This window comes from Hakea prostrata, chromosome 5, assembly GCF_041222555.1.
Source record: "Hakea prostrata isolate BN-2017 chromosome 5, UWA_Hpros_2, whole genome shotgun sequence".
NCBI classification, from domain to species: Eukaryota; Viridiplantae; Streptophyta; class Magnoliopsida; order Proteales; family Proteaceae; genus Hakea; species Hakea prostrata.
In genome coordinates this window covers 12,459,963-12,473,381 of record NC_142604.1, presented here as the reverse complement: position 1 = coordinate 12,473,381, position 13,419 = coordinate 12,459,963, and the positions used below count along the sequence as shown (strand labels likewise).

Below are 13,419 nucleotides of genomic sequence, written 5' to 3'. Positions count from 1 at the left end.
GTTCCCCTCCTCTTTCTGATATCGCTAACAATTCAAAAATGCAGCACCTTTTTGGTCGATACGATATCAATATTGATTGCAACCTATCCATAACGTCATGATAACCAACCTTTTGCTTGAAACCTTTTCCAATCATTTTTATGCAAAATGTTCGTCTTTACCATCTAAGGTTGCTCAAGCTGCTAATGACTGACACTTCTTAGTAAAGAAGTTACAAGTTCGATCCTTCGTAACGGTATGTGTAATAGTTATCCATCCTCTAATATAAAAACTACCAATTACCCCCTCCACCAAAAAAAAATAGAGAAGAAGAAGCCCCATTTTTGAGATTCAATGACTATGATCTTCCCACCCTTGTAGTCACACCGATAATATCACAAAAAAGAATCGACAGATTAAGACAAAGATATCCAAAAAAAATTTCTAATATCAAAAGGTCAAACATTACTCTATAAATGTCTCATGTGATGTTAACACCGTTGAATGGGGCTCTATCTATTGTAGATAAGACAGTTCGATAGTTTGGCCCAATTCATTTCTCTGGTTTTTTTTCCAGGTGAATTAACATTTTTGTGTCCTTCATGGCTTTCTCTTTCTCTTGAAATTACGTTTTGAGTCTGAAGGTGACACTAGCAACTTGGCACCGATATTAGAACTCCAAAGAGCTCTCTCAACATCAGATGCAGTAAAAGCATCACCTTCACAACTGAGTTCCTGCAAAGACCATTACACAGGTGCGTCAATAGACCCAGGAGCTCTAGATTACCTTTGAGATTCACCAGCAGTACTATTTCCTGCATAAAAGTTAATAACTACAATACAGAGAGACTAGCATAAAAACAGGAACTGTAAGTCTACATTTGCTAATGGATGGACTCAAAGAGAAGCTCATGCTGAAGTACCAGAAATAAAATAATGTTCATTCAACTCAGAGACATCCAAACAAGAACTAAAAAAAGAAAAGAAAGCAGAATGGGATACTATAGCAGGCTACCATGGACCTTGCGATTGGCTGATCATCAACTTGAACCTGACTTATCACCTAGAATCCAAAGTTTATTAATTTCTTTGTAACCTCAACCATAAACCATATTCTAGTCTCGGTTTCTACTAGTCTGAAACAATCCTAACTGTTCATGAAAGGATGCATTGATTGTTTGATTTCCACCATTAGAATGTCGTCGTGATTCCATATATAAAAGGCTTACAGATTTTCAGCGTCAGCTGCCGACCCGATACACTAGCCTTCCCCCCCCCCCCCCATTTGGGCTTGGAACCAGTAACAAAAAATGGTGGTCTTATGGGATCAATGATAAATAAAGAAGGCAACTTTAGATGATGATGCTTCATACAGTGTCTGGAAGTGTTATACGATCGACATACTTCTTTAGAAATAGAAGTAAACTTTTAAAAAGCAAAAACAATTGGCTATGATGTATGGCATGGGCGGATAAGAAGCAACATATAAGTACACTCAGTGGACTTAAATAAGGATGTTGAGGTGGATGCATATTTAGAAATAACAGAGTAAGAAATGATCATTATTATAGCGGACTTCCAAGTAGCTCTGATACATGATAGGCTGCAAAAAGGTTGGTTGAGGTGGTATGGTTCTATTAAATGGAGACCTTTGGATGCTCCAGCATAAAGGAGTGGTTTGATTCAGACTGAAGGAGATAAAAGAGCTGAGGCGGACCTAAAATGACTCTAAGAGAAGTAGCGAGGAAAAACATGCATAACTTAAAACTTGTATCAGATATGACTTCAAATAAAGCTGATAGAAGGGTAAGGATCTATGCTGCAAATCTACTTTGTTGGGATAAGGCTGAGTTCTTGTAATAGAATTTATCAGCAATCGTCACTGGGCCATAAATGGTAGATATAAAATAAGATGATATGTACAGATGAAGCAAAAGAGAGAAGGACCATCCAATGTATCTATTGTGCAGCCTTTCAACCAAGGCCAATATCGTAATATTTTCCCTTCCTCCTCAACATGGTTAATGTGGGTCCTAAGTTCAGGTGAACACCCCTTTAACAAGATGTGAAATCACACAAACTAGAAAAATAAACAGAAAGCCAACCTTCTCTTATGAAGGCAAAACTTGGACAATCAGTCTTTGGTAACCTAATGTTCAGACTCAAAAATAATTGAGGATTTAATCAAATCTTAAGTTGAGTCTAGGAAATAGAATATCTCAAATCAGACAAGATCAGAAAATCAGATCAGCTTATGAAGTTGGGTGAGTAGTACTTTACAAAAGTATAACAGTTGTCCAAAAACTCATCTAGATACAATGGTTAGACATACTGATGTGGACAACTCCAAGTGACAATGTCAAATCCAGTCAAATCAGGTATCATTTAACCATCAGTTAGAGATTTATAAAACTCACACAGAAACTAGAAACATATCATTAAACATCAGATACTAAATAGCCCTCAAAGTAACTGGAACCAAAACTTGGAGAATCCACACAGCAGATTCAGAACCAAACAACAGATTAATTTGTGGTATACTGACCATATAAGATTGTTGGACTCATATCCTGAATCAAACCAGTAGAAAGCCCAGAATCTATTGACAGTGAGAGTATGAAAGCCTCTGTCGCAGGAGCCAGGCTTGAAATCAATTAGAGGAAATAGTCGAACAGAAAACTGACCAGACAAACTTCAAGAGAAGATCAAGAGAATAAAGAAGTACGTTAACTGCACTAAAACAAGAGTATAAGAAAAAGAAAAGAAGGATAATAATTGCTTCCCACAAAGTGGATCAGAATCCAAGCATCCAAGGCTTCTCAACGTGACTGAATTGTGCAGCACTCTTGAAGAAAACTACAACTTTTATTCATCACAAACAAATCCTATCTGAGATAATGGCACTTAACAACTCTATTTCTAAGAAACAAACTAATAGACAGAATCCTTCTTGTGCAAGGTCAGAGAATTCAATGCTTATTAAATATCTTAAAATTAGAAAGAATGAACTAAGCTTATTAATCCCGTTTGCCTACCTTCTACCCATAATTTTAGGCTATCACAATGAAACCATGGGGATCAAGGCCCACCATACACATAGCTCAGGTTCAAGCATATTTCCAATAAAAAGCATTTTAAGTGACTTATCTGCATAAATGGTGTTACCACAAATATTCAGTGCTAATATCTCTACATCATCCTCCATAACCAGCACTGTCACACCAGCAACAACAAAATCAAAGAGGAGCTGATTAAATTTAAAAGTTGAGAGCACTGAAAAACTGTATTTGGTTCAGTTTTCCATTGACCAGAATGAGAGATGTGTAGGGGATGATCAGGCTAACTTGTCAAGGATTGGACTCTCAGCGTACCATGGAGGGCAACCATATGAGCAAATCCAACACTAATATACACAAGTATCTGGGATATAATCAGCATTCACTTTCTTTTAGCAAAAAAATTTAATGCAATTTGCTCCTATATGAACCAAAGCACACAACTAGGACTCCTCAAATCATTGACAACAAATTGCACCACAAGCAAACGCCCAGCCATATTAACTTGAAACCAAAGCTTATCCACACGTCATTGAATTTAAACCCCTAAGGAAATCCAAAAACGTAATCTTAGTAACTAAAGCAACCAGATCATATCCTAATGAAACCTCCATTTGAGCTAGCAATACAACCTCATCATGAGAACTCCCCAATTCAGCCCCGGCAAGAGTATCGATGGCCTTGATTGGCAGTCACCAAATGGACAAGAAGTGTGAATATTTTAAGATCTTAGAATTGATAGGACACAAGATGTTCTATGTCATTATAGACAGAATTTCATCTCATAAAGGAGGCTTGCAAATAGAAAGAAAAATCATGTATGTTGTGTTCTCATCTATGAAAAAATTTAATTTTTGTAATTTGATTTTACTGTGTTCAATTGTAATTTTTGAACAGTCAACTTCTGTACTCGAGTACAGTGGGATAGTTACAAGGTAATATACCATGGTGACAGACTAGAGCTTACACAATCTGAATGATTAGAGCAAGGTGCCAAACAGATGGGGATACATCACAAGCTTTAAAATACTTTATTGACCTTCCGGCGCATGATTTAGTTGAATTCAACCCACCAGATAGTGGGAAAACAACATAATATCTTCTCAATAGCCACCTACCCCTGCCTCCCAAATAAACAAATAAAATAAAAGAAACCCTTAAAAGGAGGATAAAAGTAGAACGTCAACTAGCCTGTCAATAGAAGAGTATGTTTAAGAAATCACACGTTTAATTTTTCTCTGTAAACATGCATAAAAGGTGTATAAACCCCAGGTCCCCAACAGTCCTTTTCCATAGAACCTCAGTTATTAGAACTTTTAGAAAGACAACTAAATCTAAGATCTAGGTGATGGTCAAAATTCCTAATAGGACAGAAATAAGCCCAAAATAACGATGAATATCATTGTATAATTATTATTCTGATGTTTGGATAACATCCTTCATTTAACCTGCCACTCAGCCAGGGCTTTTATGTTGTGAATCCTTGAGTACGTGCAATTTGGAATAGCCGGAAGCCAGATTTCAAGATATTCAGTAAAACAGAACAGTAAGGGAAGTTTGATGACAAAGTTGATAAATGGAAAACTCCATGAAGAGAACCTGACCAACCTTTGCTTTGGCTTGTAATTTCTCAGTGAGCAAGACATACTGTTTCAACGTGTAATCCTTCGAGTTACCCAAAGCAGCCAGCATAGCCTATCATATATAACACGTCAAAATTCAAATCTAGTAATAAAGAGGACGAAATGAAACAATTCATGCCAAAGGTTCACCTCATCGGACATGAAGGGCGCTACATCGGGTGCGTAAGCAGCCAGAACAGCAGAGGCAGTAGCTGGACCAACTCCTTTCAGAACCGTGAGCTCGGATATAGCTTTCGAAATATCAGGAAGAAATTCAAATGCCTTTTCAGAAGCAGATTTCACTGCGGTGTCATCCAAAGAAGAAACGAAATCCAAAAGTCGTGGCCTACGATTCGGAAAACTTACTTTGAGTACGAAGATAACGGAAATTGATGAAATACAGTAATTCCAGAGATGAAGACATGGTGTTGATAAAACTAAAATGTTGAGATATAGATATTGTAATCAACAGCTGTAAATCAATTGTAACAAAATTCGCAACATTAAGCGAGCCTGGGTAGGGAAACTGCAGAACAGAAAAAGAAGAAGAGAAGAAGAATCGAGAGCAGCCATGACCAATAACCGCTCAAGAACAGAGAAGAAAACGCAGAAAATGCTCAAGAACAGAGCAAAAAACGCAAGAAAACGCAGAAAACGGAAGCAAGTTACAATCGCTGAAGAAATTAGGAAAGTGCACACGTGGGAGAAGTCAACACCCACACGGCTGATACCTCCATTTCCCTCTAGTAAGCTTCCATTGCATGAGCTTGGAGAGTTCTGGTTTGGCGATGTAAGGCTTAGGGTTTCTTTCGCGTAAGAGCAAGGGAAGCTGGTTCCGATAGAAATCGTCAAGTTCAGGAAGACCTGGTTTGTCGAGTGATTCCAAACGACTCTGGTAACACGACAACGCGTCTTTCCATAGGCTTATCTCGGAGCACGCAAAATCCATAACATCAAGAACTAGATTCCCCAAGTTGAGGCTTCTGGTTTTCTGCTTTCACGCCCTTTTCTTTTCGTCTGCCCTCCACTTCGTCTCAGTCTCGGCCTCAGAGCAGTTGAGTGCTGCTGCGCAGTTACCGAAAGTTAGAATCAGAGCATTCGAACGGTGGAATCGGAAACGAAATCGGAATCGGTAACTGAGGACCCTGATCCGAATTGTCTGAATTGAAATATGTCAAAGGTTCAGTTTAAGGGGGAGTTTTAATGGTTTATAAGAAGAGCAAGGGTGCCTTTAAGTCCTTACATATTCATTCTATGCCAGGAAACTTTTAGTCAAAGATTAACTTCTAATATTGGGTTTCAAAGATTACCTGGATTTAAAGTGGCTATACTGGCTCCAAAACTGAATCATTTGTTTTTTGCTGATGATTTCATGCTTTTTTCTCCTGCCATTATTCAGAATGCATCAATAATTAATGTCTTATTGCAGGAGTACGAATCGGTATCAGGACTTCACATTAATTCCGATAAGTTCAAAGTGTTATTCAGTTCTCATACACCAACTTGATACTAGATCTGAGGTAATAGCTATTTTGGATATCCAGGAGGTGCACTCATATGGCATCTATTTAGGTCTTCCTACTACCTTTGGTTTATGTGGATGGCGCTTGGGATAAACAAAGCAAGAAGGGAGGACGAGGTTGTATTATCTGGGACTGGCATGTAGATTTCCTTGCAGCAAAGGCACATTTTGGTCTTAGCATGTCGGTAACTGCTGTGGAATTAGAGGCAATAAGGAATGGGATTTTATTGGCGCAATCACTTCAAATTACCAAGCTGGTTTTCTTCTCAGATTGCAAACGTGCAATTGAAGCCCTAAATGGTGGGAGTCATTCATTAGACTGGACATGTTGTTGTCTTGTTGATGAGATTTTGAAGCTTAGGATGTCTTTTGAGTCTGTGTTTTTTACTTTTATTAGTAGGTCCAACCACACTTATGCAAATTTCATTGCTCGTGGGGCTAGACATTTTAATATCTTTAGAATTTGGTGGAATTGCCCCCCGTATTTTATGTTAAAGAACTCTTTTTTTGCCTCCAAGGATTTTCAACTGAAGAGCTTTATATAAGTTTACTTTTGGATGAAAAAAAGAAGAAGAGCAAATTGCCCTCTGCACTTAAAAATTGTGGCTTAAACAATTACATCCTACTTTCGGTGTCAAATGGAGTTGTCAGTGCTTTTTGGGGTGCCAGTGCAATTTGCTTTTATAACAAAAATATAATTTTAGGATGTTGAATTTAGTATCATCCAATTTTACGTGGACATACCTGAAACTTTTATAACAACAATGAGACCCCAACAACTATAGTTAAGTACTCTCACATGGCCGTTAAAACTGCTAAACCAGATCAAAAAAGCAAGGTTTAAAGTATCCCACGATACCATACGATACTAGCCGATACGTATCTATATTTGACACAACTGATACGATACATCTCTCTATTAAATTGCACTTAAATACATTTGTTAGAACGATACAATACTCGATATGGAACGATACATCTCTTAAAATCACATGACCGATACGATACTCGATATCGATAATTTAAACTTTGCCAAAAAGATGATGGCTTTGTTTTTAAATCAAAGAAGCTTCTCATTGGTCCTTCTGTTATTAGTCTAATCTTGCAAGCAAAGGTAGAGAGATCATGTTCAACCAATGGCCCTTCAACTAGGTTTGAATTCAAGGTTTTAATTAGGATATTCGATATTCACCAAGTTCATACCTTCATAAGGTGTTGAGAAAGCCACATCCAAAAAGATCTTTTATCTTGAATTTAATTTTAACTCTAAAACTTAAGAAATCAAGAACATGGTTCATTCTGTCTCTTTAAAGATGGTAGAACTAATAATTCAGATGATGAAGAAGAAGAAACATAATGAGAGGTAAAGCAATTAAATATTTGTCTCTTATACTTAGGATACCAGTCAGGGCAAAGCCTTGAAAATCGGGATTGGCAACAAAAAAAAAAAAAAACCTTGCAATATACCCTCTAGCAGCTGAATTTTTTTTTTTGGTAATCAAAACAGCTGATTTGAAATCCAAACTTTATAGTTCTTGATAGTGAACTACACCATCATCCTCTCAAGTCTCATGAATCTTTTCAAACTCCTAAGGTCCTGAAAGAAATCATGAATTTTTGTCTAATTTAAGTATTCAACAGATGAATTTGCAGGTTAAAGCTTGCAGGTAAAGATTTAATCGAGAGTTTTCATAGAAGAGGGTAGAAACAAGATGTTAGTGATTAGTATTTCTCTTTTTGCTTTTTTTAGCCAAAATAAAACTTAGATGATTATTATCTCATATAGGGCCAAAAAAAAAAAAATAATTTGCTTAAGGGGCAAAACAGTAAAATCAATTCAATCATGTATGTAGCACGATAAAACATATCATCGAATTTCGATCGTTTCAACAATTAGCGAATTTTTTTTTTAACGGAAACTAAAACCAACAATGTTTTGTCACCGATTCACGAAATATTGGCAAGACATCACCAAATTTCTCAAGAATTTCAGCAATATAAATAAAAAATCGTTGAATTTTGGATGAATTTTCAATCTACTTTCATAAATCTCTCTCTTTTCTATAGTTTTTTTTCTCCTACTTCTTGTATTTTTGCTATATTTTCCTTTGATTTTCGACATACCGTAGTAGATCTCGCTTTATTCTTTAGAGCAATAGCATCATTTGTGATAACCAATCAAATTTTCACAAATTTAAAAATTTTGTGGAGGTTTTTTATCTTAACACCAATTTAAATGAGGTTTAGGAAAAATCAACAATTTTATTGTATTTATTGATATAAAACTATGTTAGACATCAAATTTAGATATAAAATGACCTAAAAATACCTCCAAGATAGTAGGTCAAAATCTAGTCGAAATTTATCAATATTTTGTTATTACTGGTCAAAGGGAAGGTCTAGGAATTTTAACTTATCCAAGGGCATGTGGAGATGTTGAGCCGGATCCCGTGGAGATGGTCACCATGTGAGTGATGGGTTTCAGGGGGCCCCTTTGGGTGGAAGCTTCCGGAGCACCGCGCCCCCAGGGTATGACGAATCGGAGATGTCACCATGTAGTGGTCACCGGTCACAACAAAGAAATCTTAAAATCTTCTTCTCCTAGGTAAAAAGCTCAGAAGTCAATCTCTACGGAAAAAATGTGAGTCCTTCAATTCTGGTTCTGGTGTGTCACGCAACGACATCAATATACCAATCGTCATCTACGTCAACACCGTAAGCTAGAATCTACCATGACCGTGACCTCCCTCCAGAAACTTCAATTCAATGCATGCTTGCTGCACACACGGCGTGACTGTATTTAATAAGTCAAGTTGTCAACACTCGAGCAGTTAAATGGGGATTGTTGACGTAGTTCATCTCATTAAATGAAAAAACGTTTCCCTTTATTTTTCTTAATTTTTTTCCATTCAAACATTGGGCCAAAAGAAATTTTTATTTATTTGTAGATCAGTAGATGTGACCCATGTGGTTCAAAATCATATCGAATGAAATTCATTCATCAGTCATATCAATCAACTCTTTGATGTAATTTATAAATAGATTTCAATCATATCATGTGATGTTTGAACGCATAGCACAAATCTACAAGGAGATGGACCAGATAAATTTCCTGCAAACATTAGCGTTGTAAGTCTACCGCGCTTTAGTCAATAAAAAAAAACTAACTACCAGCTCAAGTATTACCCATCAACATAGTCCTATCGAAAGCCTAGTGTAATTCATAGAATTCGGTAATGATTCCATGCCCGGGCCGAATAGCTCACAACTGTCTAATGTGAGAAATAGAAGAGCATAGGGTTGCGTTTGTTTGCGAAGGTGGGGTGAAAAAAAGGGGTGGAAAAAAATATGTGAGTTCCATGTGTAGTGGGGTGAGGGAGAAAGAAAAGAAAGGAAAAGATTTTGTGGAAAAGTGATGGTCCCACTTTTTACTTTCCCAAACTTTCCTACAAAGTCCTACCAAATTTGTGGAAAAGTGGTGGTCCCACTTTTTACTTTTTCAAACTTTCCCACAAAGTCCTACCAAATTTGTGGGGATTTTAAAATGGCTTGGGGTGAGAAAGTTGGGGTGCTACATCACCAAACAAGTCACTCGTTTTCCCACCCAAACAATCTACAATTTTAGGGTTTAAGGAAAAAGTAAGAAATCTACAATTTTTTCAAGAATTTTCCCACCCCTTTTTCTCCATCCCACGTTTATTCCTGCAAACAAACGCAACCTAGGGGATTCGAGCTTGGGACATGAGGGCTACCAAACTACTTGAGAGTGAGTTTGGGACTAAACCACCACTTCCGATGGTGTTACCTTGACTTTTCCATTTCACATATTTAGAAAGAAGATCTATTTCTAAACTCTGGCAAGGTAAACAACTAATCGTATGATGGCTTGGGTCAAGATAGGGTTAATTTTGCTAGACTCACATTGAGAGCGATTTTTAATCTTCTGTTCTTATAGTATTACCCAAGGAACGAAAGTTCGCTACCCGGTGAACTGGTGAAATTTCGGCGATATTTCACCCCTAAATTCAAAAAATTTCGCCCCCTGTTTCAGGGTTATTTTGGTCAATAATTTTGGTAAATTTTATGATATATCCTAATTGATGCAAATATGTGGTAAATTTAAATTATTTCCTATAAATATTTCCATTTAAATCTCCTGCCTAGCCACATTTAACATGTTACCTTCTGAGGCCTATATCATTCAGACATAATTTGAATGATTAAGAGACGATTCTATTACAAAATTCCTTCACAATTTAAATTGTTTCCATAAATTATTTCATGTATATACTATTCCCTAACCACATTTGACATGTTGATTGTTGAGGACTAAATCACTAGAATATAGTTGGTAAGATTGCTCATTAATCTTGAAGATTTTGCTATAAAATGTCTTCTTATCTATAAATTATTCTATGTAGACTCTCTTCCTAATTATATTTAGTACATTAACTTTTGAGTCTTGAATCATCGGGATAGAATTGGTAAGATTGGAATAGAATCACAAGAGAAATCGTCTAAAAATGGCAAGAAATAATATAAAATCGTAAAATAATAATAATAATATCGATTTTTTCGATATATCGTGAGATATCTTGCATATCTTGTTTCGGGAGGGGGTTTCATTTCGCCCCTCCTGATATCACCGAAATTCGCGGAAATATAGTTCCCTGATTTTACCTATCATGGACGGGTTGAATCTTTCAGGGCCAAGGCCAAAGCCTTGTGTTACATTTAAATTATATATAATAGTTACTCTACTAAGGACGTAGTTAAGGTGTGTGAAAGTTGGCTCCTAAAAATATAACAACCTTTCCCCATTATTAGAATAATAGGGGTAAGTGAAGAATTAGCATGTATTAATTTTCAAATCATTATAAATAAATAAAAAAAGAATGAAAAGTATATTTTTTTCTATTATTCTATTAAAAGTTCTAAATTATGTCTTTTACAAAAAAAAGAAAAGGTTATTTTGTGAACAATTTTCCAAAAGTCCCCTTAAAGAAAGTTTGTATATTTTTCTTTTTTAACAAGTTATATTAAGACCTAGGCTACATATATGTCTTTATCACATTTAAAATTAACGGTATTAAGCATAGGGGACAATTGTAATAAAATAAATTTAATGGGTGTAAACGTAATTGTTTGCAACACACAAGCTAGGGATGTGGATGTAATTTGCTCTTAGAGAATTAGATATCAAACGCATCGTTTGAGGTGAAGGTTGAATGAATGGATCTTAGAATGAATCTAACTGTGCTAGTTATCTCTGGCATAGCATCTACGGGGTAAGCAATAACTATTAACGACAAGCTATGGGTGGGGGTGAGGCTTTTGAATGTCGGTTTTGTATAATTGTCAATTAAAAGAAGTATCTACATTGTATAACTTGATAATGTTGGTGATGAACTATATAGTTCTAAGTATCCGCGTTAGCCCCGTTATATAGGGTGGTCTCCGACCAGGGCTGTAGTCAAAAGGACTATATTTCTATAGATGTCTCTTTTCTTGCTATGTTAGCGCGCAGTAGTTTGATTCAATATGTATCGTATGTATCGATCAATACATTATGGTTGTACAAGTGATTGCTAATATTACTATGTCGATATTATACCATTGAAAAAGTACTAATAAAGAAGAAAGTGATCTCTACAAAAAAAAAATTTTTTTATTAGAAAACTCATTTTAAGGAAATTTCGAGGTAATTTTATTGAGCATCAAAGTTCCATTCTAAAACTACATGAGTAGCATGTGACTTTCACTAATGCTTGGTCCAAATATTATGCATGATAATTGTATTTGTTTGGGTGGAGTCTTCAAGTCAAGTATTTGAAAATTTGTGTTAAAAGTTTTTTGAACAAGGACTGTTGAGATTTAATTATAAATTGTCTAAGTTCAACTTTCACAGTTCATGACTTAAATCTCAAGATCTCACAACCCCTATTATTGATCATGTAGGGGCTTTTCTTGTTTTGGCCAAAAAAAAATCATGTAGGGGCCATTTCTTTTTTTCTTTTTTTTTTGGCAAGCAGTACTTCATTTATTAAAGAAAGAAAAGTACAGACACACATTTGCATGAAAACACAAGGTTCACACCGAACCAAGGAGCGGAAAGTGACCAAACTGTCATACATGCAATAGACAGGGTCATCCTGATTAAGGGATGGGTCAAGCCCAGTATACCCTTAGAAATAACGCTGCAACAAATACAGCACCAAATAAGCACCGGCACCCACATGGGGGAACAAAATACACGCCTCAAGGGCGGACACATAACAAACCTCAAGGGCGGACAGACAACACGCCTCAAGGGCGGACACAAAAATCGTTCGGTTGTCGCAGTGGTAACATCAAAAGTGCGGATGAGGGTCAGACCTGCCATCCGGCTCTGCCGTAAAGGCGTTCAAGCTTGCCGCAGAAAGACTTGTATCTAGATTTGGAGTTTCCAGCGGTGTTCACCAACGATCGCTGCAACCAAAGAAATTGTTTGTTATTAAAAAAAAAAAAAAAAAAAAAAAAAACTGAAGAAAGGGAAAAAGGAGGACTGCAACCAGGGAGAGAGAATGGCCGGAAAAACAAAACAGTTCGAGCCAAAACTCCAGATCGGATTGTCCGACAAAAAAACAAGAGGTTTAAGAGGAGACGGAGAGCAGAGGCGGGAGGCAGAGATGGAGACGAGTGGTGGAAGAGACCGGAGAGGCGGAGACCTGAGAAGCGTTAGGAGAACCGTGGACGAGAGGAAGAAAGCGTCTGATCAGAAATGGAGAAGAAAAAAAGAAAAAAAGAAAAAGCGTCTGAACTAGAGAAGAAAAACAGAAGCGGAGAGAGCAGCAGGGAAGATGGGAGAGATCGAAGATGGGCCATTTCATGTCCTACACAAATGCTAATTTCTCTAACTATACATGAAATACATGTAAGAGAATATCCAACAATATGAATAGACTATTTACTCACTAACGGTTTCAACACATGTATCATAATGAGTATCATACACATAAAATTTGATATAATATCTGATACTAGGTATCGAGTAAGTTTGACCTCGATATTTTTCATGTCTAAGAAGATTAGGAAGAAAAAAAATGTCAACCTCAACATTTTTCTACAATTTCAACTGGTAATTAATATATTTTCCTATTGAGAAAACCCAGTGAAGACTTTGAATTAAAAATGTGATGACCATGGCACTAGCATCGTGCTTGACACAGCACAACGTGAAGACTTTGAATTAGAAAGGGCA

The 13,419-nt window shown here is 36.6% G+C and overlaps 1 protein-coding gene across 1 annotated transcript; it reads right to left on the bottom strand.

Moving 5' to 3' along the window:
* Window positions 1-5,843, bottom strand: LOC149015199 (DNA binding protein). Its single transcript, XM_089156387.1, has 4 exons — window positions 5,389-5,843; window positions 4,808-5,003; window positions 4,644-4,730; window positions 1-714 (listed from the first exon to the last, which is right to left on the bottom strand). Exons 1-4 carry the CDS (start codon window positions 5,604-5,606, stop codon window positions 580-582), a joined length of 636 nt encoding a protein of 211 aa, XP_089012513.1. The 5' UTR covers window positions 5,607-5,843; the 3' UTR covers window positions 1-579.
* Window positions 5,844-13,419: the final 7,576 nt, after the last annotated feature.

What these genes read in the sequence shown, in the direction of transcription:
- LOC149015199 (XM_089156387.1), bottom strand. Translation starts at nt 5,606, where the DNA reads ATGGATTTTGCGTGCTCCGAGATAAGCCTATGGAAAGACGCGTTGTCG. An exon ending in CTTACTAGAGGGAAATGGAG is followed by an intron (nt 5,004 to 5,388) that starts GTATCAGCCGTG and finishes TCCGAATCGTAG; the next exon opens with GCCACGACTTTTGGATTTCG. An exon ending in AATTACAAGCCAAAGCAAAG is followed by an intron (nt 715 to 4,643) that starts GTTGGTCAGGTT and finishes TGGTCTTTGCAG; the next exon opens with GAACTCAGTTGTGAAGGTGA.